This window comes from Colletotrichum abscissum (genome assembly GCF_030869225.1).
Source record: "Colletotrichum abscissum strain IMI 504890 chromosome Unknown Scaffold_270.1, whole genome shotgun sequence".
NCBI lineage: Eukaryota > Fungi > Ascomycota > Sordariomycetes > Glomerellales > Glomerellaceae > Colletotrichum > Colletotrichum abscissum.
In genome coordinates this window covers 1-2,654 of record NW_026850177.1, presented here as the reverse complement: position 1 = coordinate 2,654, position 2,654 = coordinate 1, and the positions used below count along the sequence as shown (strand labels likewise).

General features: G+C 53.8%; 2 protein-coding genes across 2 annotated transcripts; both read left to right on the top strand.

The window, feature by feature from the left end:
- Positions 1-233: 233 nt before the first annotated feature.
- CABS01_17030 (FluG domain-containing protein) lies at positions 234-704 on the top strand (the record flags this gene model as incomplete). The annotated part of the gene is made up of 2 exons (XM_060550357.1): positions 234-332; positions 363-704. 2 exons carry the CDS (start codon positions 234-236, stop codon positions 702-704), a joined length of 441 nt encoding a protein of 146 aa, XP_060398986.1.
- A 1,536-nt stretch (positions 705-2,240) lies between these two features.
- Positions 2,241-2,654, top strand: CABS01_17029 (uncharacterized protein; the record flags this gene model as incomplete). The annotated part of the gene is made up of 1 exon (XM_060550356.1): positions 2,241-2,654. A coding segment is annotated over one exon (414 nt), but the record flags the coding sequence as incomplete, so codon positions are not given.

The window sequence follows — 2,654 nt, the reverse complement described above, 5'->3', positions numbered from 1 at the left end:
GCAGGCTAACCGAGGAGATACGCACGAAGCGGGATCAACGCGACAAGAGTGTCGTGAAAGAGTATCGCGAATATCATTTCTACAACCGCCCAACATGGGATATCGAGAGGCAAGCGAACGGCGAAGAGGACGAGGAGTATACTGAACCGGACATCAACCTCCAGATCCCCGAGCGCACCAGACTGGCCCACATCCTCTGCCACCAACCAGCCGACTGCTCTCACGACAAACTCATGGAGCTTTGGATTGAGGCTATCGATCTAATGGTCACACTTTGTGACAAGAGAGAGACAGTCAGACGAGACCGCATCCGTACCCATCCTCAACCCAAGCCAACCATCGAAGAGACTCCCCAACCCAAGCCCTTCCCACTACTCCTTGATCCGAATCAGTGCCCTGATTGTGTTGGGGATTGCAGACTTTCACTAGCAGAACGGGCGTTCAAGTACTGCCGGCCAGCGGTCAGAAATGACCACTTTGACGACCAGCATCTGGTAGAACGAGAGCGTACTGTACAACGTGGCAATCTCATTCGGTGCAACCATCCTCAATGCCAGGATGACCCGAATTTCGCGACACTAGATGCGTTCAGACGGCATGTGCAGACTCTTCATGGCGTTTCGCTGAGGACATCAGGCCAGGTCGAGCAAAGACGATCAAGGAAGGTAAAGCGTAGACGGATGGCTAAAGGGACACAAGGCTAGGCCTAGTCTAGATCACACAGAGTATCTAGTGTTGACGCACAGATAGATATACACAACTGCCTCTTCCATCTCTGTCCTGTGTCTTCAACGCGACAAGATGCTAACTCGTGATCCAAAGGTCTGAACCACTTTGAAGGGGCACCGAGGACAAAGCTCATTGACAGCAGCACAGCAAGCGCCGATTGAGGAGTTATCCGCCGGCGGCGGGTCTTATCACTTTTACTCGGGCTGAACGGGGAGCCGATTTAACTACCAGAAGCATGACTGGGCTGTGAGCGCTTCGCAGACGGGCGCTTTGGGAGATTCTCAGCGGCAGGTTGGTGGGTGGCACGGATGCGGAACACGATGTCCTGTCTGTGGACCCCCGAAGCGCTCGGCCCGGCCATGCCACTACTGTTGGAAGGTTCCACACCCAGGTGGCCTTACCAGTAGCCCACACCGAAGCATCCCGTTTATGGGGACCTCGAAGCCGGTGGGCGCTTCTGCAGCCCGAAGGCTTTGGTAACTCTTACCCGTAAGCCACCCAAGTGTTGTCACTGTACTTACTTGGCAGCTGAGTTCCAGACTAGAACACCTGTAGCTCTGACAAAACAATTGCAGCATTAAGAAAATTGGAAGTGGTAACCGTTCTGGCTATGAAGGCACGTAGCGGGATTCAGTCGCCCGCTATTTATAGACTTGCCGGCGTGCCATTTAGCGGACGAACTGATCGACGGTGGTGTGCGAGATGCGGTCGAAAACCATGAATCGTTGGTCTGAAGTTCAGGCAAAGCGATTCGCACTCTATGGTAATTGGACGAACAGCTTTTTGTCATCTCTGCACCTTGGCTTTTGTCTATTCCAGGAGTAAAGGCTTATGCCCTCCTGCTTTTACCCACAGCATTCCCACAGTAATGAGGAGTTGTTCTAGAACGTGCCCGTGTTGCCCCGTGACGTACATCCGTCAGAACAGGGTCGCAATGATTGCGAGAGTCGACAGCACGCAGACTCTTGGGACAAGCCAGCTTCTGGAAGCGAAGTGACTTGAGATCGGACTTAAGACGGCAACTGACCGATGGAAGATCAAAACTAGATTCGAGAGCAAGGGGTACCATAGCGTAGTGACAGTAAATTCCGGCAAGTCGGTGATCGTGCGAGATGAGGAATGAAGGATGCTGGAAAGATGACTTCCTCGCATTCGACAAGCAAAAAGAGCCCGACAGTGGCCTGCGTGGTAAGTGCTGCGCTGTAGACGTCCTTATGGTTCGCAGTGAAGAGGCTCTCGGGCAGAGGCGCAACGACGTCCCGCAAGACCCTCTGCAAATACACTTACCTGGACACGGTTCCGCGTCTGCACATCAGCTTAGCCACTGTCCTGGACCACTGTCGCCCGAGTGTAAGGGGCTCCCAATAGGCTCACGGGTACCCGTGCATGTAAAATTCCACGGGTACCCCCGTCACTCTTGACCCTGACAACAACCGGTGCTCAACACTCTCCTAGGTCTCCTACGTGATTCGCATGGCTCGAAAAATAGCCATCTCCAGACATCATTCGGAATGAAACAATACCAATACTCTCCGCTTGCGCCAAATCGCCAAATTCGCCTCTTGAAGCTATGTGCCGGAACAGAAGCAGAGAAGCTATCCGGCGAGCTGGTGCACGTCTTCCTCGATGAGAAGCCATCCTTCACCGCGCTTTCCTACGCATGGGGTGATTCGCAGCCGCGAAAAGCATTTTGTTGCTCGAATCTCAAGATGGAGATTGGCCTCAGCCTACACAGCGCCTTGCGCAATCTCCGACAGCCTACCTGCGACACCCTCCTCTGGGCAGGTGCGCTCTGCATTAACCAACATGATATCTCGGAGCGCAGCCAGCAGGTCAGGATGATGAGCGACATATACGCCGCTGCGTTCGCTACAGTTATCTGGCTTGGCGAGGAATCGAGCGACGTCAAGATGGCCTTTGGCTGG